We start from the raw sequence: 25379 nt of genomic DNA, 5'->3' as shown, positions 1-25379 counted from the left end.
ACACTCATTAGCTGCCGCCACCTGCAGTACAGTGGCCTTTCATTCCATTAATACACACGCAGCACCAGAGCCTGAATACACATCACTAATTATGAAGGAAACTAAGACTCAGGTCATTTTGATGCAGTTATATAAATATTAGAGCTGTAACGTGTTAATCAGCAGCATCGTTCCATCAAAGCAGACAAAGGAGCTGAAAGGCAGCGACGCAGCACTGCTGCCATCTGTTGGTGAGCGACAGGAACCAGTGACGACGCAGAAAAGACTCCACACGAAATCAAACCCGTGAAACATCTCAGCAGTTTTATTCGACTGTTTAAAATAAAAAAAAAGTGGCAAACAAGTGACAACAAAAAGCGCCGGCGTCCGGGTTCCTGTGAAGCTCACAGGCTCTCTTCGCTCCTGTCGTCTCTACTCGCTGGCCGTCGCCTCCAGAGCCCACTGGGATGAGCGCTCACGCTGGGGCGCGACCGTGGAGGCTGCAGCCGCACAGCGCGTCAGCAGAGCAGACACCAGCAGCCACGCTCTGCCTGCGAGCTTCCTTCCTTCCTTCCTTCCTTCCTTCCTTCCTTCCTTCCTTCCAGGGAGGTGAAGGCGACGTTTAAAGGATGAGGCTGGTGCTAAACGTCTGCTGAACCTCTGCTTTATTAGGTTATTTAACGTTCCCCCGTGAACACAGACCCACTAGAACCCCTGTTTAGAGGTCCTGCTTCCTTTATTGCTCTGAGGTCCGTTTCTACTGCTCGCCCGCCTCCTCGGGGTGATGGGCGCATGGAGGATGCACCGTGCGTCATCTCCAGTCACCCCTGGGCTGAAGCAGCGTAGCAGAGGCCAATGTTTGCCTTATCCTTTAAAGTCCCCAACATTAGTTCAGTACTGAGACTTGGTCGAGAGGAGCTGAAGCCGTGCGGCTGAAGGCGTTTGATCGACGCCTTCCCCAGTGACGCAACTAAGAACAAAGGAAAAACCGCTGACTGAGTGGATGAGCATCACTACTGTTAGTGTAGAGTTCATAATAGAAGGCCTCATCGGAGATCATTGGACATTCATTGGGTCGTACCGTGTGACTGATTGGGGGGTGGACGGCTGAGAGCAGTGCAAAATGGCTTTAGAGCACCGAGACTGAGCGTCCCCGTCCTGCGCCGGCTGCTGCGATTCAAACCCAGTCCGGAGGAAGTGGTGAGACGTGCCTTCGCAGAGGAAACGGGCTCGAGGCGCGTCTGCTGAACCAAATGAGCGAGTCCACCTGAAGACGGCTGTTAATAGATAGCTCTCTAATATATTAATGTACAAAATATAGAATCTTAAAATATCTGGTAGGGTTTGGTGTCTGAAGTCAAAATACAAAACGCAGAAGACTAGAAAAGCTCTTCATTGACATCCTCTTGTGTTGCTGCGTGGATCTGGTGCTGAATGCGTGCTGAGAAGCTGTGTTTTCTGTCCGTCAGTGGAAAAATAGTTTAAGACTCAAGACTCTCCTACATAAGACACACTGTGGCCCCTCCACTCCCCACGTTGCCGCGGCGCTGGTTGAGCATCGGACCTGTATCACGACACGGACACAATGCGCTTCACATACAGTACAAAGGATCATACGTACACTTAAAACCGCTGTTTGCGTGAGAAAGGCAGAGAGAGGGAACGTCTTCCTGCTGAATTGTCTCAACCCCTCGGAAAAAACTGGCAGATGAAGGAAAACTAATTTCTCTGACACGTTTCCTTCACGGCTTACGGCCTCACGGAGCCACCAAAGTCTGTCTTTAAGCTCCGACTTGAAATCTTTGGTGTGAGTTTCAGATTCGGGCTCGCTGGGCCTCTCCGGTCATGTCTCCTCCGCGGGCCGAGCTTTGGGGAGCACCTCCTCACCCCTCCAGCAAGACTAAGAAAGGGTCAGATCTGCGAAGAGGGGCTGGAGTCTGTCTCAGTCCACCATAAGCCATCGTCCATCAGAGGCCGGGTTAAGGCTCAGACCACAGGTCACAGGTTAACTGGAGGGTCCGCTGGTGAGGAAGTAGGTCATCATCTCGCCTTTGCCCTTGACCGTGACCACGCCTCTGTACTCCAGAGAGTAGTTGTAGGAGCTGAGGACCTGGTACAGGTCTGTGGTGACCTGGAGGCGGGAGGAGGAAGGAACAAGATCATTGTCGTCCTGACTTGAACGCGCTGAGACGGACTAGATTAAATTAAAGGCTTCCATCTGTGTTCAAAGTAGCTTTGAGTTATTAAGCTTTAATGATCCCACGTCTGATACAGCGCAGCCAATATAGCCATTTTTAATTAACTGGAATAGAGGTTTTCTAAATCCAGCCATCAGCCATGTGTGAAGTGCAATTTTGCAGCTTATGTGTGGATGAATTCCTAATTATTGTAGCATAATCGGCTGAAGCTGGCGTCAAGATGGCGAAATGGAAGCGGCAGCAGCTGTTCTGACCTGGAGTCAAACATGCGAGAGAGCGCTGGCCACTAATGAGCCCATTCAGCCCGTGCACGCATTCATTGTCCTCCCTCGGCTCGATTTGACTTGAAATCACGAAATATGCGGCCGGACCCTCACCTGGATCCTCTCCGGCACGCCCGTGCTGTCCATGCGACTCGCCACGTTCACCGTGTTCCCCCAGATGTCGTACTGAGGCTTCCTGGCCCCGATGACGCCGGCCACCACTGGGCCGATGTTGAGACCTGGGGAAAGAGGAACACGTGGCGACTAGAGCGGACTGACGCGCCGGGTGCTAAACGCCGCAGCGCTGTCCCTCCGCTCACCTATCTTCATCTTGAAGTTGTTGAAGGAGTGCTCGTTGATGTATTTCATCTGGTCCATCATCCTCATGGCGTAGTCGGCCAGCGCGCGGATGTGCGAGCGCCCGGCCTTGTCGTACGTGGAGTCGTTGAGGCCCGAGGCCGCCATGTAGGTGGAGCCGATGGTCTTGATCTTCTCCAGCTGACGAAACTGGTCCTCGCTGATGATCTGGGGAGCAGAGAGGGCAGCTGTCATTCCACTGAGGACCCCGCGGACGCGCGTGCGCGGCCGCGTCCCACCTCGTCAAAGTCGGCGATGATCTCGTTGAGCAGCCGCAGGCACTCCACCCCCTCGTTGTTGGCCTCCAGCTCCACGTAGAACTCGGAGAAGTTGCTGATGGAGGCGAACATGACGGCCACGCACTCGCAGGACTGGTAGTAGAGCTCGTCGTTGCGGCGCTCGCGCTGCAGGAAGTGCGCGGCCACGTCTTTGGGGAGGATGTTGTGGAGGAGGCGGCGGTTGTACGCCTGCAGTTCCTCCATCTCCTCCTTCTCCTCGGTGGCCTAGGACACAGTCACGAGTAGATGCATCTATATGACGGGTGCTCATCATTATTACAATTAATACTTTACTTTTCCTGCAATTAAGAGACTTAGTGGAAAATAATGCTGCTTTCAGCGAGTCAAGGCTTTTCAGATAAATCATTGTTTATCCTCTTGACTGGATTACGAACCACAGGCAGTGCCGCCTGCCTCAGAACCTCCATGAGGCGTCAAGGAGCCCTTGAGCGTCCGCCCCACATTAATACTTCACTGCTCATTTGAGAAGCGAGCGCTCGCCCGCTGGCGGCCTGGGAAGTGGCGCGGGAGCGTTTGCAGCTTGTTGACTCCCCGAGGAGAACATCAGTAGCTGCAAATGATCCCGACGAGGAGTCGGAGGAACAACAGAAATGTGCAACAACATTGGCTCCCACGTCTCCGACTCCGATCCCCGTGTTCAATAAGCTCCACGCCCTCGCTGTGATGCGTAACAGCAAAACACGGGCTCCTCAGAGCCGCCGCTGAAGCCGCCGCCTGACTATTATGCTGAACACGACAAGGATCGGGGCATAATCCATAAACCTGGAAGTCGCCACACCCACTAACCTGCAGCTTCCAGAGGAAGTCGAGCCTGGCGGTGGACTCCACCTGCTGGGCGTGAAGGTAGAGGGCCAGGACGAAGACGGTGATGACCACCGGGGTCACGATCTTCAGCGGAACCTTGGCGTCCACTGCACAGCTGGAGGCCGGCACATGCAAACACAGCGTCACGCTACGTGCTCGCAGCAAATTCAATCAGTCCTCATCCTCTGATGTTATTAGCCACGGTGTATTAAGATGGGCTTAATGAAATACGGCTGAATAAAACAAGCTGTCCTCTAAATCTTGGCTTGTTAGCGTTAGCATCTGCTGCCAGAAGGTCATTATAATTACATTTGTGCCAGCACAGTGATAATGATGCTGTTAAGTTAAAGGGATGGCGGCGCAGGTTCCCGTGTGCTACGAGGAGCCGCCATCAGCCTCACCTTGTTCCATTCACGTGGCCGCTGTGAGGGAAGGAGCAGAGAGGAGCCGGTTAGCTGTTAGAGCGTCTACAGGAGTAACAGGCACAGCGGCGGTGCAGAGGGAGGCAGTGACTCACGCGTTGGCCATCACCAGCAGGTCCTGGTTGTCGAACAGGCTGACTTTGGGCACCTCCATGATGAGGAGGTAGACCGCCTCGATGAAGAGCATGAGGAAGAGCTTGCCGATGCTGCTGACCTGCAGGAAGACGGAGCAGGCCAGCAGACTGAGCAGCACGCAGGACGAGAAGTACTGGGGAGAGAGAAGAGCACGGGGCTCATTCGTTTTTATGTTTACACTGGGAAACAGGCAGAGCAGAGCGGAGGGGTTATAACACAGCCGATAAACCCGGCGTTTAACTGCTAATAGAAACATCACTGTGCGAACTAGTGGTTAGCACTTAACTAATTTAATTACTGCCTCGTCCCTTTGTTCCGCTGCACATCATAAACACCGACACCTCCCTGCGACCAACTCGCCGTTCCTACGGCAGATCTCCCACCAGGCGCCGCCAGATGTTCGGGAGAGGATCATGGTTGTACCCATCAATAACACGGACGCCGCCGGGTCCAGTGCAGAACGCGGCCACGCTTCCACTACTCGTCTCCCTCTGCTGCCCCTTTGTGCGTTTGTGCCAGACTTGACTTAATGGAATAATTAATGGAATTAGTCCCATTAGCCGCGTGTTTCTGCAGAAATCGCTGAGATTAAATATGTTTCAGACGACTTGCTCGTGTTCAGACTGCAAAAAAGCCCAAACCGCAGCCGTTGCAGCTCGCTGGCTGCTGCTCACACATGTTCACGGCACCTGGAAGATTCACTCAAACGGCGCATTCAACTACACAATGGCTGGTCCTCGGCCTTTTACAGACGCATGATGAGGAGCCACACAACGCAGGTAATGTAGTGGCGCCAGCGCTCAAACAAAGCACACCTGTACCTCAGGGAAGCTGCAAACGAGCGCTCCGCCGCCGCCGGCGTCGCCGCAGGGGCTGTGCTGCGTGTCCAGGCTGTAGTTGAGCAGGCGGGCGTGGCAGGCGCTCACGCTGTCCAGGCTGATGTTCAGCTCCGCTCTGATGCAGCTCCGCAGGTCGTGGCTGCGGCAGGTGAACTGAACGAGATCGGGGGTCAGAGTCAAAAGGAGCAGAAACGGGTCGAAAAAGACACGCGTGTCCGTGAGAACTCACAATGTTGATGAAAGCGGAGAGAAAAACGATGATGATGGTGAAGACGCCCACCAGCGTGCTGTTGAGCCGGGACTGGACGATCCTCTTAGAGAGCGTCTGTAGAGGCACTGGGAAGAGCTGAGGGCGAGGGAGACGTGGGGTCAGGCAGCGAACGCGTCCTGGTTGAGTCTCAGTAAGTCTCTGATACACTGTCTGTCTGGTTTCATTTCTGGGAAACCACGTGTGATTTCATCTTATCCCTCATCGACCACCAGCAGGTGGGGAGGAAATAAACAGAAAGGCTGTGGGGTCGTCTGCGCTCCTGTTGTCTCTGAGCTGATTCTCTATTAGGAACCAGTGTCTGACAGAACAGAACGCTCTGAAGCCTCCCACGCTTCCCTGCCGCTTCTATTAAAGGCAACGACTCTGGGTCAGATTTTAAAAAGGATGAAGCTGCTTTTGAGGAGGTTGTGAAAAAGAGTGTTAATGCTGCTAACGATGACATTAGACTGAGCACAGATGTGTGACATCACACTGGCACTTGATTTACTGGTTAACTGTCCAACCGGATGATTTTTTATCTCATGATTAGCTGAGAAATCAACAAACACAAACCCGTCCTCGCTGGATTTTTTGCGGCACCACAGTTGCTCTTATTGTCGCTCATCCGTCTTGGATGAGAGCGAAGCGGCCACTTTGACGTTCACTCACCCCAAAGCAGCAGTAGACGGCTGAGACGAACATGACGGCGGTCAGGATGAGGAGGCAGGAGGCGAAGAAGCCGATCATCAGACTGGAGCTGCACACAACAAAGACGCAGGATCGTTACAGTCCGTGTCTGAGTGCGTCTGCACTACATGAAAGGACGAGAGAGAGATTTAATAGTAAAGGAGAGACAAGAGGACGGAGACGGGACTGGAGAGATGAAAGGGTCGAGGAGAAAGGTTAATAAAGAGAGAAGCTAAAGCAGATCGATACTGAGGGATGGAGGTGAATCACAAAGGCTGAATCCACCTGAGTTCTTCGCTCTCTGCAGGTTTCGTGCGATTCTCTCTTATTACGCTGCTTTTTCTCTCTGCTTATTAGACGCCATGAGAATCAGAGCGACGTGCTGGAGTCATGTGGCTGCAAAGGTTAAAGGCAGAAGGAGCGAGCTGTGCGTGTACTCACGGTGGCACGATGAGGATCTGGATGCAGCAGATGAAGAGAAAGACGAGGGACGCACAGGCCACGTAGGCCCCGAACCTGGAGTCCACCTGCTTGGAGTACTGGAGGACAGGAGGACACACGCTCAGAAAGAGAGAGACGCTTCAGAGCTCAACAGAACAAGTCAAAGTGGGACCAGCGTGGAGGCGCTCTCCCTCCTCTTTGCTTCAGTCGCCTCTCGCTCCCGTTTAAACTCCACTTCCTCTGTTATACTCGGCTTTGACGGACTTCCTCAAGGGAGCGAAAAGGGCAGAGGACACAATGTTTTCTACCAGGGAAGATTGGTTGGCAGCCCCGCTGTTTGCTGCAGTGTTTGCAGCGTGTGTGTGTGTGTGTGTGTGTGTGTGTGTGTGTGTGTGTGTGTGTGTGTGTGTGTGTGTGTGTGTGTGTGTGTGTGTGTGTGTGTGTGTGTGTGTGTGTGTCACCTTTTTCTCCAGGTCGGGCTCTCTGAAAGTGAGCAGGAACTTCTTGACGTGTTCGGATCGCAGGCGGTCTATGCTGCGCGCGTCGATAGCTCGGCCCAGGAACTCGTCCACCTCATCCTCTGGGTTCAGGTTTTCCTGTGGGTTCCTAAAAATGAAATGCCTGAAAAAAACAAGACAAGAGTAAATGATATTTGCGTTTCAGGGCAATAAAAAAATCTTTAGGTTGGAGCAGAAATGTAGAAATCATCCAGTTCTGTCAAGAGCTAGATCTTAATAAATTACTAGCACTTATCAACTACAACATTTGTGTTTCTATAGCAACCAGATCAGGATGATGAAGGTGTACATCAAACAAGCTTAGTCTAAAACAGAAACAAGAACATTTTTGTAGGGAAAATATCTAAAACTGTGTTATATGTGGCAGAAAATGAAGAGGCTAATTAAGAATGTGGTTTAAGTTTGACTTGATTCAGTAGCAGCTCTAAAACTCCACAGTGATGTCTTCAGTTCCTCTGGGGCTTCTCGCTCAGTATTGATCAGCTCAGTCAGTCCTTTCTATTTATTTTTTCCACATCTCTGACACAAAAAGGAAACGCTGAGGTGCTTACTTGTCCTTGGGGTCTTCGAAGCCCTGAAAAACAGAGGAGGTAAAAGCTATTAAACGGCAACTGCAACGTGTGGATGTAGGCGACTTATGAAGTACAGTGAGGAGACGTACACGTGGTCACAGAGTAAAAGGCTGCAGCAGGATGAGCTCAAGTGTGAGTGTCTGGCTCCCTCTTGTGGATGAAAACGTGTATGTCAGAGCAGAAACAGAATCAGCAGCAGCTGGCCCCATTTCAAAATAAGACTAGAGGCTGTTGGATGTTGCTATTGCTCTTTTCTGTCATTTTAGTAAGATGTGAAAAGGTTCAACGGACGCTTTCTCCATTTAAACTGTAAGAGATGCTTAATAACGTCATCTGTTGGGCAGAAAGCAGGTGCTGTCAGCATTTTACCGTCTCAGAGGTCACCTCAGCGTCCCTTCGTCTCCTCCATGAGGTCACGTGACTCACGTGCACTGTGGGTGTGTGTGCAGGAGTCACCGGCGTGCAGCGTCGCCTGTAACGGCGGCCACTCACCATCCGCTTCATCTCCTTGGACACCTGGTTCCCGCCCAGGTGGTTGTAGAACGGCCGGTCGCTCCAGTGTCCGCTGTTGTGGGTCATGGAATTGGTCCGCTGCCGGTTCATTTTGGCGATCATCGCCTTTTCCTCTTTCTGGGACAGAGGAGCGACAAAATAGATCAGCTTTCTAAAAAAGATCTGACGCTGCATCAACTTTGAAACGCTGAACTGGCTCCAGTATTGATGATGAGAGCCGGGCCGCGGGGTTGCAGTTCGCCCTAATATCACTGAGACATGTTGCTTTTAGTGTGTAGCACCAGAAATAAGGTGGAAGTGAATGTAAATGCTCAGTCGAGCTCTGCCACCGTTCTCCCTCGTCACAGATCTGGCTTTAGGGTCGAGGCTCGGACATAAATACTTCAAAACTAACCAAATCAATTGACTGCACAGTCGTCCTTCTGTCTTCAGTGGCCTGAGCAGTGAAATGAGAGGAAGATATCGCTTCACATGACGCGCTGTAAATAGCGGCAGCTTGTGATACGGCCGCGGGACAGAGGCGGCTGATAAAAGCGCTGCAGCCATAAACAAACAGCGGCTCTGGCAGCGAGGCGATGATGACCTCGCCGGTCGATCCACAAATGGGCAGGAAGCGCGCTTCTCAGCGCTGACGAGCCTCGAGCCGAGCCGCTGCGCACGTCGAAATGAAGCGGGCCTTTAACGGACGCATCAAAACGCCCCGTTCCTGCGGCGGCTGCAGAGTGAATAGGCGCCCACGCCAGGACGCTGTCAGAGAAGCTGCTTTGTGTTCTGCTGAGCGTCGGTGCACGTGGCTTCACTTGAGCCCCGGCGTCTGCTTAATGGAGTCAGAGGCTACGAATACAACAACAGAGGCGTCCCTGCTTCCCTCCATAAGAGCTTGTGTTTGGTTCTGTACCCTTTTCTGGCTGCAGCCCACGATGAGGAAGGTCTCTATGCTGTTCTTCTTCAGGTATGCGTTGCGTTCGCCGCCGGCTCCCGCCTCCACGTCGTAGTCCCCGTTCAGGTAGTTCAGGGTGGCCTTCGTGATGTGGATGCGCCTGCAACGGAGAGGCCACACAGACAGTGACGCCTCAGCATCCGCGCACGCTGACCCGCGCGCCACAGAGAGAGACGCACCCAGCTTTGCCGCCCGCCTCCATCTGATTGGCCAGCGTCACGTCGTTGGACCACACGTCGAACTGCCACTTCCTGAGCCCCAGCACCCCGCAGTGCACCCGGCCGCTGTGGATGCCCACGCGCATGTTGACGTTGACCCCGGTCACCTCCCGGACCAGCCTGTAGGCAGACAGCACACACAGCATCCACCCGGCTCCTGAAGTAGCAGACCTTAGCGAGGGGGGGGGGGGGGGGGGGGTGAACCTACGAGATGGCCTCGATCATGTCCAGGCCCATCTCCACGCAGCAGTGGGCGTGATCCGCCCGGGCCTCCGGCAGCCCGGACACGCAGTAGTAGCAGTCTCCCAGGATCTTGATCCGCAGACAGTGGTTCTCCTGCACGGAAACAACCAGAATTTATTGTGTTGGGTCACGATCGGTTCCCGTGAGCGACCGCGTGCCTTCAGCGAGCGCACGCGGCTGTAGAACATTCAGTTTCAAACTCAGACATCTCTTCTTGTGTGTGTGTGTGTGTGTGTGTGTGTGTGTGTGTGTGTGTGTGTGTGTGTGCGCGCGTGCTCGGGTCCGCGGGCTCCGGAGAACGCCGTGTCTCATGATAACCTGCTGAGTGTCGCTGAATGTCAGCACATGGCTCAGAGGACACAGAGGGAGTCACTGTGTGGGGGCACACGCTGAGAACGCACGCGAGGCCCGAGCGTCATGGCCGCCGGACAGAACATCGGTTCTGAGGAGCGAGCGCGTTCTGGAGCTGGAGTCCAGCTGTGTGGAAACGGCGCCTTCTTACCGCTGCCAGCTTGTCGAAGCGGGCGAACAGCTCGTTGAGCGTCATGACCAGCTCCTGCGCCGTGCACTGGGACGCCAGGCTGGTGAAGCCCTCGATGTCTGCGAACAGGATGCTGCAGAAACACAGGGAGAGGCGCACGGAGTCAGCATCAGTGAACACACGCAGCCGAGGCCTTTCTGTGACCTCCTTCAGGGCTGAGTCACACTGAAGGCCTCGTATCCTCTTACCTGCGCACTGACTCTGTGATTAAAGGTGGTGGATTTCATGCTGTAAGACTCACCCACTCATGTGAGAAACCTGTGTCTGTGACCTGGAGTCTGGATTCTGTCCCCGCATGTCGAGAACACTCACTTTTTAATTGACTTGCGTTTCAAAACGCCTACATTCACTCAATTTGGCTCTTGGACTGAAAGGGATTAAGAGTCCCAGCGCTGGGGAACATTTCTGAGAATAATTGCCTGCGTGAGCTCTGTGAGCTGTTCCACGGGAGGCCGGGTGAGAGCAGACGCTCGGCCGGTGTCGGGAGGAACCCGGACGGAGCGAAAACGAGCCGACGCCCGCGTCACGTGACGCTGAGCTTCCTGTTGGCTCATCGGTCCGTCCTCACTGGGTACAGGTACACAGGCAGCACACGCGCAGTGGAAAATCCCATTCCACGGTTGCCTCGGTGATGAGTCACCCATTAGCGTCCAGCATTAAGTCCTGCTGATGCTTCCTGTTAGCGGCACTGACTCCAGGGACATGACGCTCATTTCGTTTTATTAAAATAGGGCCCATTCACGACGAACGTTACGTGGCGACGGGTCCGCGCAGACCTTCACATGCGACTGCCTGCATCAGTTGTGGGTCAGATCTCGGCTGAACCCAAGCTGTGCTGCGCTGGAAGGGCCGGACCCTCTGATCCCCCTCTCATCTGGCACCGGCCAGCGGCCTGTTATCTGCCCCCCGGCGGCTCGGCCCGGCAGCAGCTCTGCTGGGGGCTCCCTGCAAATCCATCCGGAAGCGTCCTCACTTCGCTTCATCCAACTCCGTTCAATGCTCATCATATACAGTATAATGGCTCCCGGGCGCCGCTTTCTCGCTCCACCCGATCAGGGAAATGATCAATTCCCATTTGCAAAGCACTGTGTATTCACGCTGTCCTTCCTCTTATGCAACACATGTAACGCATCATTATCTGCACGCAGTAAAAGCGTGTGTTCGCTGCACACGCTCTAACTAGAACATAGGGAACAAAGGTGAGGTCAGTTCGTCTAATTTATGCAATGATCTTCACATGTGGTCCTGGTGCTCAGGGGGCCGCTGGCCCACATAACAGCCACAGGGCTCCGTCTCAGAACGCGCCGGCGACCCGGCGGCATCACAGCGTCCAGCCCGAAGCTCGGTTGTGTAACACCTTAGTCAGAACACACATTTTACTCCAGAGGACACACACAAGACGCTGCACTCTCTAGACGTGGATTCAATGGGCAGAAACAAACAAATGTGATGTTTTCAGGACTGTTCCTGATTCAGACCAGGTAGAAGAGTCACCTGGTTGAAACCCTGTCACTCCTCTTCCTGTTGGGACTCAGCCTCTCACAGCCCTAATCACCTGCTCACACCTGGTGAGGCGCCCACTGCCTCGCGAGCAGACAGAAGCTAGCTCAGCCTAGCGGCGGCCGCTGACTCAAACCGGGAGGAGGGGGCAGACGCTCGTCTCCAGCACGAGGAACTGTTGTTCTCACTCCACTCCTAAACTTTAAGAAGCAGAGCTGATCGAAGCTGATAGCGATCGCCCGAACACGAATGAAAAGAACTTTGTGTGCGGGACATGGAGCACTACCCGACAGGGATGCAAAGGGGCACATCAACAGCATCCATTGTGTGTTAAAGTTCACGCTTCCACCTGACTCCCACCTGACCCTGAGATCAGCTGCTGCGGCGGCTTGTTTTGCTACTTGCTCAAATTCTAACTTCAACTTACTTTACAGCATTTCATTGCATTACAAACAATAACACGCTGTCACGCGAGACACTCTATATGATGCTGCCTATCGTCATGGCAACGCCTGCACTTAAGCCTCCTCCTCTCCTCTGCTGCGGCCTGTGCGTGGGCTGCACCGTTAAAGGATTAACCTGGATTAGAGTCGTGATTTATTTCACAGCTCTGTTGGCCAAAAACATTACCTTAATATTAAAGGTACATTTTTATGTAGCATCTAATAAATTCATACATAATCACAGTGAAAGACAGTTGTAGTGAGATGAGAAGTTATGAGAGTATAAATAGCATCTAGTAAAGCCTATAATATGTGTTGATTGGTTGTGCTCGTCGTGTGGAGAGTTATTTTTAGCAGCTTCCTCTTCTGCGGCGTTACCTGACGTTGTCGTGCTTTTGGATGTAGATCTTGTGGAACATCATGTCTTCCTGCTTGGCGTTTATGTCGGCTTTCATCTCCAAGGCAACGTGTCGGGGAAGCACTGAGAGCAGGAGGCGCTCCTGCAGGGGGGGGGGGCAAGGTCAGACATACACAGTATGCAAATGGAGGGGCGGCCGAGTGACAAACACACCTGTTCACAACAACACAAGCCTCTGCAGCAGGAACGAGTGCCGCTCAGCTATGAGCCCCTCGCTCCCTCTACCTGGAAGTGGAAACAACCTAATCTCATGTAAAGCTTCACCCTTTTTCCCAGTTTTCCTATTTTAGGCCTGTCTTCCTGCTGCGTGGGGTTCCTCCTGTCGCCGTGAAGCCGTTCCCTCTCACCTGCTGCTGGTTTTCCCTCTGGGAGTGGAGCCGAGCCTGGATGCACTCCCTGGTCTCCTGGAAGGCCTGCCTCTGGGAGCCCTCGGCCGGGTAGTGGGTGCACACGCCCACGATGTTGGTGCAGGAGAAGATCAGCACGTTGGACACTATCTGTGGGAAACAGAGAGGGAGAGGGAGAGGAGTGTGAGCCAGAGGTCAGGGTCTCAAACCCGCACGCTCCTGATGCTCCTCAGACGTAAATCAAGACAACTTTTGTCTATGAGTCTTTTCCTTCTACCAGGGATATCAAATCTTTGGCCTGTTTCAGAACATCTGGGGCCAGATGTGCTCGAAGGCATGTATCTATGGGACTACACTCAGAACCACATGTTTGGAATCATTCAGCGTCCACCCAACCTTCACACAATCAGACTTCCTCTGGGGTTGTCCTCAAACATCATAAACAGATTTAAACATTATTTTTGTTTTCTGCATTTTTAGCTCTGACCAGTTCCTCAGGTTTTTTTCCTATAAATCGATGAAAAAAACGAACCCAAGTCTTCACAAAGAGCCGTGTTTTCTAGGCCTGCAGCTTCTGTTCCCCCTTTGTGTGCAGCAGGAACAGGGCGCCCCAGCCTCCAGGCCAGCGAGGCCTGACAGGCAGCGGCCCCGGGGCCCATTCACGCGCTCCTGGCTCCGCTGCCCGGCTGTGGCGGTGATGTGGCACCGCCAAAGGGCCGAGTGCGTTCTTATCAGCCAAACCGCCCCGACGCAGAGCAAACTGACCGCCGACTCGCTCTCAGCCCAAATGTTTGCACTTACTGGGATTCTGGAGATCTCTGACATATTTGTTCAATGAGACTGAAAGTACGGGCTCACGCTGAATAGACTTGGCAGCAGAGTTTGTGCTTTGTTGACGCTGCAATGGGCAGCTTCCGATCCCCTCACCCGTTCTCTCTAGAGGTGTGCGAAACATGCAAACTCCACACGGAGGCACCTGGGCAACGCTGGAATCAACCCCTCAACCCCATCAGGAGCTGGCTGCACAACACCAGTCAGCGAAAGCTCTTTTAATCCGGGTTTCACAGCGTCCGTCCAAGTTTCCACTTACCAAACAGCGTGAGTTGTCACATGCCCAAAAGCAGCCAGTGCTGCCTACGGCGGGTCCTGGGACCGGCCCGTTCTGTACGTAGAGCCCTTTAATGGGCCGACTCACATGCACACCGAGAACAAACAGCACAAACACGGCTCGACCTCATCAAGTCCAAATGCTTCAGAGGGTCTGAGCAAAAACCACACAGAGGAAGGAGGACTGACAGGAAGTGAGGCCCTGAACAGCAAGAGGACGGACACAAAGGAGATACTTAGTGATGCTGCTCCAGACCCACTGAAAACATATAACTCAGAGTAATGCATTTAGGCCTTCAATAATATTCCCCATGTTAAGATTCAAATTACAAACTGTGCTGATGTAAGGAGGCTGTAAATACGTGCATCTGGAATAACGCCTATTATTTTGACGTAGGTCCCAGCTCTCTAACAGCAGCTGGAGTTTACAGCATCTTCCTGTTTTCTGTTGTTGTTTTTGAGCCAGCTGCAGATGTACTTGCAGTTCCGCTGAGCCTAGCGTGCCACCCACACACTTCCATAGAAACGGCACGCATCAGATAAAGTTGTTTCTTTTTTTTTTTTTTTTTTTATAAGCGGTCAATACAAATATTCCCCAGCAGCAGCAGTCTTATTCTATTAATACTGCCAGCGCTCACTCAGACCTTATTTGGAAACTTATGGTCTTTTCCTCAACACAGAAGGGAAGTGAGAGCAGAAAAAAAAACACAGCTCCCAAATTTATTGGAGAGATGTGCCCCAGGGTGAGAATGCTGAATTCCATCATCGAGTCACTGCAGAGAGCTGCTTATCATCTGCGTCCATGCCTGTAAGTACAGTTAGCGTATATAATCAGGCATGCGTTTCTCTACTGGTGACTTTTCATGCAGCTTCTCAAGTTTTCAAGTTCAGCCGACCTAAATCCAGCCTAAACGTCCCCAAACGCCCACGTACTGTACCTGTGGTACCAGGCACACGGAGCGGCGCGTGCTACAACGCTCCGGCTAATAAAAGCCGTTCGCCTGATGGCTCTCCCGTGGGGATCCGCTCCTTACTCATGTGTGCGTCCTTGTTTCTGCTATCATCTGATTAATGGAGGCCACTGCAGCGAGCGGCGGCAGTAAATAAACCTCTGCTCACAGGCAGCGCTCAGCACCATCGGCGCGTCATGTGGCCTCCTACAAAGAAGAACCCGAAAGCCTGTGGACGGGCGGTTCCCTTCAGGCCCTTCAGACAATGTGAAGAGCACCATCGCCTCTGTTGGAACCGGGGTGCAGCTGGGCCCATGTATGGGCGGCCTGCACATCTGGATCATCATTAATCAGTGCTGGAGAGCAGCGTACTCCAGCAGGTCACTGCATCGATGACAAATGGGAGCGTCTTCACGCTGAACTTGAAACAGGAAACACCAGCGTCTCCTGGAAACATTCTGAGGCACGTTGCTGACGTTACGTTTAAAGAGCTGAGAGTTTTCTGTCTGTATTTTTGGTTTGCCACTGACTCTTTGTTGTTTTTATGTAAACTGAAAAAAACATCTAAAACAATCTAAACAAGTTTTGTTCCTGTGAACTTCCAGATGTTAAGATCCGTATGGCATGTGTTACACAAGAGCTTCCCTCTGAGAACCAACAGCCGAGGTTCCAGCCCACGACATCGTGTTCTGCTAGTCCCACATCTCCAGGTGAAATCTTCCATTTGTGCGACTGTAAACTCCTGGAGGAAACAGCTGATGGAGCCAGTAGATGAACGAGCTCGTGTTAACTCCGTTTAGCCCCTCGGTGAGCAGGCCCTTTGAATTTCACTTCTTACTTTTGATTAGATTCTCCTGATTACACGAGTACACACCCCTGGACAGCACCCTGGGGCACGCTGTGCTTTATGGGTAAATGCAGGTCATGTGCTGCGTGCTGATCGCTGAGCGGCCCGGGGGCCGGAGCACGAGGGGCAAACGTCTGCAGTCGTTATGAAACGAGAAGCTGTTCATTTGTTCTAATGTCTCTGTGAGCAGGTGAAGCAACACGCCGATCAAACAAGACAAGAGGTTTGTAGTGTGTTATTATTAGATTAGATGAGATAGATTCAAGGATTCTGGCACACCGAGACACAGAAGAGCAACAATTGATCAGAACTCTCCTAGAAAGCGTCACTGCACTGTGATGAGCCGACGTCCTCCAACATCCAACTTCAGAATCTCACTAAAAAAAGCCCCAGAACACGCGTGACCCTGTGTGGAAGACGCTGTCGGAGCGAGTTGGGCTTTGGCTGGGAACACTTCTGGAGTCCGGCTTCCACACGGGGACACGAATGCTTTCAAGCACCTCACAGGAGATGCCGAGCGCCTGGGAACTGAAAGGTCAGCGCGTGAGTCATGCCTTTGAAGAAGAAAGACAAGGCCACCGACCAACAGAAGAAAAAGCACGTTTAATTTTTCATCTTGTGCTTCAAAAGAGAAGAGGCAGAGAGACTGACTGGAGATTCTTCCAAATATAGACCCCGGCCACGCGGGAGACTTTGATGTGAACGCCTAGCGCTCAAATCTATTTGTCCCCAACGCTCTGACAAGTCTGAAAGAAACTCACTTTTAACAGGCAGGCAGGTTGTTCTGCACCCTGACAAACGGAGGAAATGACAACTTGTACAAGATGCCTGTACAGATTTACTCAAAGCCAGGAGGTGAAAGGATTCCGCCTCCATCCTACCTCTAAGGCCTCAGACCGCATCAGAGCCTTATGAAATGATCTGAAACAAAGCTACAAATATCCTGGAACCCACTCAGTGTGTGAGCGGAGGAGCTGATGGAGGGGAAAGACGAGGGCTGAGGAGGCGTCCCCTAGTCTGCCCCGGAGCTGAAACACAATAAGGACCACTTATGGGCCTCCTGGGACCACTCGTCCTGCAATGAAACTCATGCATTCCCCTGGCTGGCGCTGCCAAACGCACACCTCTGCAGAGGAGAGTGTTGGGAAGTTCACCTTCATATGTGGATTAACAGGTTTGTCATGTGGAGCTTGTTGTCGTGGCAACACGTCCACAAAGCCAAGTCTACGACGGAATAGGTTTATGCTGAGCATAAACAAGAAGACCTGTGAATGCGGATGGATCGTACGTCAGTGTCTCTAAACCCTAGGGTCCATTCACCTTCATATAAAACAGCGATAACGCGAGACTCAACCTAGCGAGACTCGTGATAAGACGAGATGGAATCAGCGCTGAGCAACCTCAGCGCCATCCAAGTGTGCCAGCGAGAGCAATCCCAGAAACGCAGTGGTTGCAGGAGACGGTCGTAGAGTTGGCTGCACAGCGAGTCCTAGAGTACGAGGCAGCAGCCAACTGCAAAGACGCCACAGAAGGAGCAGACGCCGACTACCAGACAATCAATTATCTGAGCAAGAAGAAGAGCGACTCTCACTAAACGTGAGTCGACTAAACGAGCTTTGTAGAAACCCAACGCTATCAAGTGATGCTTAAATGCAAACTCGGTTAATAGCCGTCTACAAGCTGCAGGAGCCGACGATTCCACCAGGCAAAGTTAAATAATGGTGGAAGTGTGTGGGGGAGAACGAGCAGGGTTCTGTGTGTGAGAGCTTAGTGGGAGGAAGTACCTAGTCCCCAACATACCAGGCATACCATCAGACCCAGCGGGGGATAAATATTAACGCTCAGCCTCGGCTTGTGCAGCTCTACTTCGTAGATTTGTAGCTTTACTGCACAGCACACGTTCAGAATAGGACCCCTGAGCGGTTCTTCATGGCGGCCGGGTTCAGCGCTTTCACCCGTTTGCTGGGTCTTCTCACTCTTAATACTAATGCATGTGCTACTGAATGCAACGGACCCGTTCCCCCGTCAGAACCTTCACTGCCGCCTGGATTCCTTCAGAATGCGGTTGTCAACCCCACTGGCCATAAATGGTCAACTCCCGGACCAAAGTGTCTCCTTGGATTATCAAAGTTCAGTCAGGCTACTTTATGAAAGTCTAATAGTAAGACGTTCTTTTTCCACTTGTGGATTCGAGGGGTTTTCAGGATCCAGGTCACGTCAGCGTCCAGCAGGGGCTTCAGCCGCTCCGCTGCCCCACACTTCTACCCACACAGCCCTTGTGATGTTTTGCGTCTGCCCGTCTGTTGTGTTTGGGTGTCTGGGAGCCGTCCGGCAGCCAGCGGCCATGACAGTTCTGTCTGAGCGATCAAACACACCCACGCTGTGATTTCCACAGCGCCGAGCCAAAACAGACTGGGGGCCTTTGGAGGCTGATGGGCCCAGTCTCAGTTACAACCGGCCTGTGCAGCAGTTTACACTAGAACACCCTTAGAAATATGCCGAGCGCACTGCAGACGCCGCCAGGAGCCTCAGACCGTTGTTTAGTCGCGTCAACAACACGTCTCCGGAACATCCAGAGTCCCTGGTTCAGAAAAGCTCCTTTTAGTGACCTTTGGTAAAGATGAGCCTTTTACCTCAGCTGGAGACAAACTCTGCTCTCCGCTCATTTAGAGGATATTGATCTCATACGTCCCTCATGGTTTGTGTTAACGCGGGATTAATGAGAGTGAAATCCACCATATTAGACCTCTGCTTCTGCGTTCTCCCTCTGGGGCTCCGACCCAGCACCTGTAGACGCCGTGTGTACGTCGTTAGATGGAGATTCCTGCTGTTCCTACAGTTCAGGTGATGATTTTTTTTTATCAGTCGTTTATCTTTTATAGCATAATGTGTATAGTATTTGCAAAGTAAAGCACACAAGGAGTGAAGCATCGACCGCCGCTCTGTTTTCATAGCAACAGCTTGAGGCTTTCTGAGGACATGGCTGCTGGAGAATGCCTGGGTGAGAGGGGTTGGAGCTATTTATAGAAGCAACCGCTTCATTTCCTTTCATCATCCAGGCCTCGCACCTTTCGCTGGTTTGATGGGGAGAGGATTAGTCCAGTAGCGTAAATGAGAGCAAGGACATTGCATCTTTGTTCAGCGCTTCCTCCTGTGAGACTTAACCAACATCTGTTTGTTTGACCCGAGCTTTTCCTTCTGCAAAGTCTAAGTCGCAATGCAGGAAACGTCTCTCTGGAACATGTAGGACTAAACTGGGGCCTTGCAGCAGAGATGCATGTCAGCAGGAGGTGCTTTACAAGCTGCGCCGTGCTACTGTGAACAAAGTTTCCACAGCGTAAAGTCTGGTTCAGTCCAAGACTCACACTTCTCTCACACATTTACTGGGCCAAAGGAAGTCAGGCCCAATGTAAATATGGCAAAGTGTGTGACGCCTATGTCTGATCAAACCAGGGCTGGGTTCACCAGGACCAGCCTCTGTTAATAAACGCTTCAGTCTTATCATCCTTCCATGCGGATTATGTCGAGTAATAATTTAAATGTAAAAATAAAACATATGAGTGGGTGGAAACGGCACAGAAACCCTGAGAGGCGCCAACAGAACGATGAGGCGAAGAATCCAAAACCACATTATTTGTATGTCATAAGCTGTTCATACCAGCGCTCCACTTTAAAGAGAAATCGGCATCATCCCCCGAGATCCGTGTGGAGCCGTGGTTCTACTGCTGGAAACTCAGTGGATATGATTTAATTAACTGCACAGACGCTGCGTGAAGAGGACGCCTTTAATCCGTCGTATCCTGCTCAGCTTCCAAAGCAGCCGAGGGTCAGACTCCCTCCATATAAGGCCAGGTGAGGAGACTCGCAGTCTTATCACGCCCCGGGTTACTTCGCTGCTCCACATCACCCTCGCAACATGTGGAAAGCATCGCTGGAGCGGGATCTGAGCGCCGAGGCCTTTTCGCTGGCAGGCGGCCGCAGGATAATGATAACCTCAGAGCCCAACGACGGCTCTTCCTGCCCGATTTGGACCATCTGTAATTTTAGAGCCAGTTTTAGCTCAATGAAACCAGTCGTTGCTAAAAATAACACGAATAAACAGATGCACACACATCTGTCACTGGAGGGGGAATGAAAGCGGAAAAGGAATTATTGCAGGGGCATAATCCAGGAATCCTGCAATGATTGATCCATCTGTCAGGTTCGAAGATGTGAACCGTGACAAAAGCGTTTCACAGCGGCTTCACATGTGGACAGAATCAAGTAGAACACATCAAAAATCACATAATTAATCGGTTCCACGCCTGCGATCCATATGGGACCTATGTCACAGGCGCTGGTGCTCCGGGTGCAGGAGGGTAATTGTGGTGGTCGCCTCTGCCGCGCCCCCTCCCTCCAGACCAGGCTGCTTTTATGTGTCTCTCACAATGGTGCCTCTATAGAACTATGAAGGGGTCTGTGGGAGCCAGAGTGGGGTCTGATGCCAGGCAGCCTAAATCCGTCTGCCCTGTGTGACAATGCCGCGTAAAAAATGTTTGTCTTTCCAATGGAATCTGAGATTTGCAGAATAATAATACAGAGATCAAGAGCGCTGGTCTGTAAATAGGCTCTAGGATCAGCTCTGTAATTGTCAAAGCAAGCATATTTTCATCGGTGACTCTCTTGTATGAGAAACAGCAAATCGCCGTGTTCCCTTCTGCCCATCAGCAACCTGAAGACAGGACAAAAGCTTTGTATTCAATACAGACCATGGCAGAACTTTCCAAAATTAGCGTAACGCAGAGAGCGGCCTGAATGGACTCTTCGTGCCACTGTGACAAAGGCGGCCTGTGAGCTACGCTACAGTATGTAACCGCATGCGAGCAGCGCACGCATGCATACAGTCCGACCCGGCTCGCCACAGCCGCTGAGACGGGACCGGCGCCAGAATGGGGCGTTCGTACGACGGAGAGCGAGTCCAGAGGAGCCACAGGTGCGCTGATGCTTTGTGCAGGTGGGGTCAAAGGTCGTCGGTCCAACGGGTGGAGCTAGCCGACCACGCGCTCATTCACACAGACAGAACCATGAGGAGGGTCAGCGGGTCCAGCAGCTCTTACAGCTGCTATTTGCCCCAGATGTTATCGTCAGCGCTGCCAACGCCAAATGTCACAGGTCAAGACTTTACTCTGGTCTGAACTCAGTGAACAAAAACAAGTTCTGAGCACCCAGCACACGAGCTCCAGTCGGACAGGAAGCCCTCAGGGCCTTAAGTATTTTGTTAATGGCTCTATAAATGTCAGAAGCTTGAACCAAAACAATCTCGAGACCATTGCCGCATGTGAGCAAGTGGTTGCTTTTTCCGTCCTGTTTCTGCCACTACAGAGCAAGAAAACCGTGTCCAGAAAGGAGGTTTCCCGAACCCGGAGGACGAACGGATCAGATGCTCCTCTGCATCATGACTTCAACGTTGCCACGGATGTGACAATCAACATTCCCACGCGCAGCAAAAGCCAGGACGAAAAATCATATTCAGCAAAGGCACCGAAACCCAAAACACCTGTGATCCACGAAGCTTTGGCTTCACAGGTTTTTTGGGTTTCGGTGCCTTTGCTGAATACGACTGTCACCGAGAGCGGTGCCGTCTCCAACACCGCTTTCACACAGCAAACGCTCGCGCGTGAGATCCTTCCCTCGTGTTTATCTGCGCTTCAATCGGGCCCTTCCATGGAGGTGCTGCCGGGGAGCGGCGCTGGACGGTGCTGGTGAAATGGGTTCTGTTGCTAAGCTACAGCAGCGGAGCGCACTTTTCTGCACTGGCTGCAGAAAATGCGTCAGCGGCCGTGAGCGGAGGGTCGAGGACAGCTTCCCCTGCATCCAGGACCTGCTGCATCGGGGCACACGTTAAACGGCCTGAAACTGCGCTGACTGGAGCTTAACGCGCCTTCAGCGCACGGATGAGAGAGGCCAGATTCAACGAGCAACAAGTCAGAGCGGAGGGAGAGGATGTGGGGCATCAGTAAAGCGACAGGAGGCCTACTATGAACCTGTGACCATGAACTCAAACCATGAAAACCATGAAACGATTAAACCTTCTTGTTGCTAAGTCCCTTTAGTTACTCACCAGCTTCGCATGGACCGCACACCTACAGCCGTGCAGCGTTAACCTGCCCATCTTTAAGCCCTTTAATCTTTCAATCAACAAATCCCTTTAGAAAAAGCATCCCGGGTTCCTGGGAAAGGTCACGCACAGTCACGGGGCAACAAACTTTTATCCCGCGCCGCGTCGCGTCGGCCGCCTCCTCGTCCTGATTAAAAAGCAGCTAATCTGCAAAGCTGTCCCAGGGTCAGATTTCAGCCTCACCTGGGATCCACCGCAGCGAGAGCAGCAACCGTGGCCTGCACATCAGCAGAACACTCTACAGGTGAGACTCAACCGCAGCGCAGCATGAGCAGGTGCATGCTGGGAACCTGGCGACGGGAGCAGGAGACGCCGTACGAAACAGCAGTGGTGGAACTCAGCAATGGGCCGGTTCCCGAGTAAACAGGGGCGAAGAGATATGCTAAAAACAACAGCATGGTGAGGAAAGAGCAACAAACAGAGGAGCTCGTTCCCACACGCTGACAGCACCGCCTCAAATGACAGCGTGGCTTTCAGGGGAAATCCACGATTTGCCCAAAAATTCAAATATTTGTGAGAATGAGAGTATAGCCCGAATATCTGCAGAGACAAATCCATGAAGCCTGAGTTAAACATGTGTTCTTAGGGAGGTTTATTTATGAAGGCTCATGAGCTGCGCTCTCATGATTAGGACTCAGCAGCTGCTTTAGGTGCGTCTCTACATAATAGTGGAGCATTAAAGCCATTAGTGGGAGCGGCTTCATCCACACTGTCCACGGCTGGAGAAACTAACGCTATTAATGCCGTTAAATACCGCCAGGCGTTCACTTTATGAGGAGCACGTCGGCTCCGCGGCGACTGCTGTAACCGCACGTTTATTACACGTCCAGATGTGGTAACACACAAGGAGAACACCTTTAAAACAGCCACGTGCCACACGCGTCCACGTACCTGTTTCCACGCGAAGCTGTCCGCGCCGTTCAACGTCCAGGACACCGCGACGTGCACCGCGGAGAGGACGAGGCCGGTGATGACGGCGGCGCGCATCCGCACCGGCAGCAGCGTGTACACGACGTGGATGAAGAACACCGTCCACCAGATGCCCTCCGAGGCGCACCTGGGCCGCACGAGCAGCACCCCGATCACCTGCACCACCACCACCATCAGGATGACGGCGTAGCACACGACCCACATGTGGTCCTGGTGGAAGGCGTTCCGGTTGCACACCACCATGAGGACGAGCGTGAGCACGATGGCCAGCGAGAACGCGGCCACGAAGGTCGGGCTCGGCCGCGCCGCGCCGCCGGAGCAGTGGAAGGCCAGCATGACGGAGAAGACCAGCACCAGCACCGCCATCAGCATCGTCAGGCTGCTCTGGTTGAGGCGGAAGAAGTAGCGCTGGTAGAGCCGCTCCAGCTTCTCCGACTGGAACTTCTTGGACGTGAAGACGCGCCTGACGCCGGAGCAGCACGCCCCCAGGGACAGGTCCGCTTCGGCCATGACCTCCTCGTCGTCGGCCCGCGTCCTGGCGCGCCGCTCCTCCAGACCCAGCTCCACGGACTTGGGCCTCAGCTCGCCGCGCGGCCGCTCCCGGTTCTCCTCGCCATGGTCCTGCCAGGCGGACCTGGACCTGAAGCTGACCCTGCTCACCGTGGCGGGGGCTCGTGCGGGCTGCCGGCCGTCCGGCTCGTCCTCCTCCCTCCACCGGCTGCTGGTCCTGCTCAGCTTCTTCCGCGCGGCTCTGGCCGAGTATGGGCACCCGTTGGCCACGGACTCAGACTCCCCCCACGCTGATCTGTGCTCGGTCCCTCCCCTCGGCCCCGGCGCCCCGACTCCGGGCGGGCTGACGCTGTTGGATCTGGACATAGTGCAGAGCGGGAGGCGACAACTGCGGCCGAACAAATAAACACTGCCGGAAAAGTTGTGGTCCGCTGAAAAACTAGATCCTGGAACTATTTAGTCCCCAAAAACGAGCCGCAGCACATGTCTTCCTCCATAGCTGATAATTACTGCTTTAAAACCTACGGACGTCACTCGACTGTCCCAGCGCGTGGCGAACATCAATTCAGAATAGTTAAAAAACCCTCAAGAGGCTGTGCAAATTAATAAGCAGAGGTGACGACGGGCTCCGGGAATAAAAACAATTAAACGTGCGCCAAAGTCACAGGGGAGGCCGTTTCTCCGGGAGAGGGGGGACGTCAGACCCAGGTGGATTTGCCTCTACATCATTGGAAGCAATTAAGCGCCACCCGTGGACGTGTTTCACGGCAGTGCGCCGTGGATGATAAACCATTACACAACTCAGACGAGCTCGTCGCCAGCGGTCACAGCGACACCATCGATCAGGCTGTGGATCAGAGACGCGCCGCCGACGCTCGTCCGAGCGGCTTGCGCGCACGAAAGAGAAACGTGGGAGGAGATGAAAGCGGGAATCCCATGTTGACGCCGCTTATTCGGTGCTGTCAAGCCTGGGTGCACCTGTGTTCACCGGGCGCTGCATCCTGGACGCAGGCGGGAGCGTCGCGTTTGGCTAAAAAGCATCATCACGATGCCGGGAGCGGAGGCGCCTCAGCCGCTCCGTCTCCTCAGCCTCCGCTCGCAGCCGCACAACGCCGCTCCCTCGTCCATGGTGTCGCCCGCGATGCCGCTCGCTCGGTTCCGTCACCAGCCTCTGCGCCGAATCCACGTCCGACCCGCGAGCATCGGTCCCGTGAAGCCCACGGAGCGACTCCCGGGGTTCGTTCGAAGCCGCACGAGTCCGCGCGAGTCCGCGCGAGGCGGACGCGCGGCACGTCGCCTACGACCGCAGCCGCTCGCGGAGTCCGCGCCCGGTGCCAACGTGTGCTCCGGCGGCCTGGCTCGGTCCGAACGCGGCGTCTGTTAGGAGCGTGGCATCATAGCATGTTACCGCTGACTGCTGCTCTAATGGCCATTCAACCAAGTGTGCTTCCTGCAGGCCGCCTTTCTGCCGCGCCTCCATTGGAAAAAGGGAAAGGGTGAGTCAGGCTACGGCGCGCGCTGATTGGACGAGGGGCTGGTCACTCCAAACGAAAGGCTGCGCGACCCCCTGGGCGCTTTCGATGAATGGGCGGGTCTGCGCGTGCAGCTGCCCCCCTCCCCCTTCCTCTCCCCCTCTCTATCTCTCTCTCTCTCTCTCTCTTTCTCTCACTCTTCCGCTCTCTCTCTCTTTCTCTCTCTCTCTTCCGCTCGCTTTCTCTCTCTCTCTCTCTCTCTCTCTCTTTCTCTCACTCTTCCGCTCTCTCTCTCTTTCTCTCTCTCTCTTCCGCTCGCTTTTTCTCTCGCTCTCTCTCTCTCTCTCTCTCTCTCTCTCTCTCTCTCACTCTTCCGCTCTCTCTCTCTCTTTCTCTCTCTCTCTTCCGCTCGCTTTCTCTCTCTCTCTCTCTCTCTCTCTTTCTCTCTCTCTCTCTCCTCCACTCACTTCGGGGGCCAG

At 53.3% G+C, this 25379-nt stretch overlaps 1 protein-coding gene across 2 annotated transcripts; it reads right to left on the bottom strand.

Moving 5' to 3' along the window:
* Positions 1-282: 282 nt before the first annotated feature.
* On the bottom strand, positions 283-24907 carry adcy5 (adenylate cyclase 5). Of its 2 annotated transcripts, none has more exons than XM_055505219.1 (21): positions 22880-24907; positions 12928-13077; positions 12541-12662; positions 10181-10292; positions 9644-9771; positions 9397-9555; positions 9176-9317; positions 8257-8394; positions 7744-7766; positions 7136-7295; positions 6675-6772; positions 6216-6303; positions 5526-5642; positions 5273-5449; positions 4418-4590; positions 4302-4322; positions 3883-4015; positions 3037-3300; positions 2761-2965; positions 2555-2679; positions 283-2110 (listed from the first exon to the last, which is right to left on the bottom strand). In XM_055505219.1, the coding sequence occupies exons 1-21, from the start codon at positions 23792-23794 to the stop codon at positions 1985-1987; spliced, it is 3576 nt and encodes a 1191-aa protein (XP_055361194.1). In that variant the 5' UTR covers positions 23795-24907; the 3' UTR covers positions 283-1984. The 2 variants fall into 2 exon arrangements, with proteins under 2 accessions (XP_055361194.1, XP_028991761.1); XM_029135928.3 differs by having other exon boundaries at positions 5279-5449; positions 22880-24906.
* Between the last annotated feature and the right edge of the window lie 472 nt (positions 24908-25379).

The sequence above is a fragment of the Betta splendens genome, chromosome 21 (genome assembly GCF_900634795.4).
Source record: "Betta splendens chromosome 21, fBetSpl5.4, whole genome shotgun sequence".
In the NCBI taxonomy this organism is placed as follows: Eukaryota; Metazoa; Chordata; class Actinopteri; order Anabantiformes; family Osphronemidae; genus Betta; species Betta splendens.
The sequence above is the reverse complement of the archived record's forward strand: the minus strand, read 5'-3'. Positions and strand labels throughout refer to the sequence as shown.

Excerpts from the sequence above, each read along its gene's own strand:
- adcy5 (XM_055505219.1), bottom strand. The coding sequence starts at position 23,794 with ATGTCCAGATCCAACAGCGTCAGCCCGCCCGGAGTCGGGGCGCCGGGG. Across the intron at positions 5,643-6,215 it reads CCGTCTACTGCTGCTTTGGG|CTCTTCCCAGTGCCTCTACA; the intron begins GTGAGTGAACGT and ends CCTCGCCCTCAG. Across the intron at positions 4,323-4,417 it reads CTGCTGGTGATGGCCAACGC|CGGCCACGTGAATGGAACAA; the intron begins GTGAGTCACTGC and ends CTTCCCTCACAG.